The sequence below is a fragment of the Neopelma chrysocephalum genome, unplaced genomic scaffold, assembly GCF_003984885.1.
Source record: "Neopelma chrysocephalum unplaced genomic scaffold, ASM398488v2 Primary Assembly neopelma1_126133, whole genome shotgun sequence".
Taxonomy (NCBI): Eukaryota; Metazoa; Chordata; class Aves; order Passeriformes; family Pipridae; genus Neopelma; species Neopelma chrysocephalum.
This window is the reverse complement of record NW_020930378.1, coordinates 1-1,619: the sequence shown is the minus strand read 5'-3', so window position 1 is coordinate 1,619 and position 1,619 is coordinate 1. Positions and strand designations below refer to the sequence as shown.

The following is a 1,619-nucleotide window of genomic DNA, read 5'->3' as shown; positions in this document are numbered from 1 at the left end:
CTCACACGTCGGAGTAGCCACAGTAGTAGACGGCGCTGCTGGCGTCTGAGACGGCCGAGGAGATGGGACCCGCGCCGTCGGGTGCCGCCAGCCCGGCCGCGTCGTGGCCGGCGAAGGGCAGCCCCAGCTCGGGTTTGCAGGCAAAGCGCAGGTACTGCTCGAACTCCGTGCGGTCCACCTCGCCCAGAAGCTCCTCGGGCGGCAGCTGCTCCAGCTGCTCCCGGCACGGCGCGGCCTCGGGCGGCGGGGACGGCTGCCCCACGGGCCCCGACGGCAGCGGCGGCGGGCCGCGCCCCGGGCCGGGCGGCTGGCACGCCTGCCCGTAGTACGCGTGCAGCGGCGCCGGGCAGCCCAGCAGCCCCTGCAGCGACCCGCCCGGCCCCAGCGCCTCGCCGGGTGCCAGGTGCCGCCGCAGCGACGCGCCCGCCGGGCTCTCGCCCGCCGCCGGGTACTCGGCGGCCGCCGGGTGCGGGGCGTAGCCATAGGGCACCAGCGCGCACTCCTCCTGCAGCCCCGCCGCGAAGAAAGGCGCCTCGCTCTCCGCCGCGTCCAGCGGCGACGGGTCCGGCGTCGGCAGGCTGTAGCCGTCGAACGCGGCGCCCAGCGGCGGACAGTCCCGGTAGTGGCCCGCGCCCGCTGCCCCGTAGCCCTGCTCGGCGTAGGGCAGTCCCAGCCCCTCCACGCACATCCTGCCGCCGCCGCTGCCGCCGCCGCCGCCGCCCTCGCTGCCCAGCCCGGGCCCCGCCGCCGCCTCCGCCAGGCCGTGCTGCAGGAAGCCGCTCTCCACTCGCTTCAGGCGCTTCACCTGCTTCCGCCGCCGCGGCCGGTACTTGTAGTTGGGGTGGTCCTGCATGTGCTGCACCCGCAGCCGCTCCGCCTCCTCCACGAACGGCCGCTTCTCCGACAGCGACAGCGCCTTCCACGATTTACCTGCACCCACCAACACCGTCAGATCAGCCGCACACGGGGCGCCCCCGCGCCCGGCCTCGACACCTCCGCCGCCGCCCCCGCCCACAGCCCGGATCCCGAGCCTCCCAGGTGCCCGCTCCTCGCCCTCGGACCCGCCACCTCGGCACCTCCACCGCACCGGGACCCCTGGCCCGACAGCGCACGGGTCGCCCCGCTCCCCGCCCGCAGCCCGGGCCCTGGAGTCCGCCTGGGCTCCTCTCTCTCGCGGATCCATCCGATGGGTCCCCCTCCCTCCCGCCGGCCCGCGCTCACCCAGCATCTTGCTGAGCTCGGCGTTGTGCAGGTCGGGGTTCTGCTGCGCCAGCCGCTTGCGCTCGTCCTTCGCCCACACCATGAAGGCGTTCATGGGGCGTCGGATCCGCGCCTCGCTCTTGCTCCGGCCTCCCGTCGCCCCCGACGGCGCCGCCTCGCCCTTCGCTTTCGCCTCGCCCAGCGGGCTCAGCGACTCTGCCCACGGGCACATGGCCGGCATCATGATGGGCAGCGAGCACCGCCCCTGTGCCTGGTCGTCGCTGCTGGCGTAGCCCGCATCGGGGCTGCTCATCGCGGGACGGCCCGAGACGCGCCGTGAGTCGCTGCCACCGCCAAGGCCCAGAGCTCCGGCGGGGCCACAGGACGGACTCGGCGCTCGGACCCCGCTCGCTGCTGTC

At 75.9% G+C, this 1,619-nt stretch overlaps 1 protein-coding gene across 1 annotated transcript; it reads right to left on the bottom strand.

The window, feature by feature from the left end:
* Window position 1: 1 nt before the first annotated feature.
* On the bottom strand, window positions 2-1,555 carry LOC113962225 (transcription factor SOX-17-like). Its single transcript, XM_027673012.1, has 2 exons — window positions 1,222-1,555; window positions 2-930 (listed from the first exon to the last, which is right to left on the bottom strand). Exons 1-2 carry the CDS (start codon window positions 1,511-1,513, stop codon window positions 2-4), a joined length of 1,221 nt encoding a protein of 406 aa, XP_027528813.1. The 5' UTR covers window positions 1,514-1,555.
* Window positions 1,556-1,619: the final 64 nt, after the last annotated feature.

Excerpts from the sequence above, each read along its gene's own strand:
- LOC113962225 (XM_027673012.1), bottom strand. The coding sequence starts at position 1,513 with ATGAGCAGCCCCGATGCGGGCTACGCCAGCAGCGACGACCAGGCACAG. Across the intron at positions 931-1,221 it reads CGAGCTCAGCAAGATGCTGG|GTAAATCGTGGAAGGCGCTG; the intron begins GTGAGCGCGGGC and ends TGGTGGGTGCAG.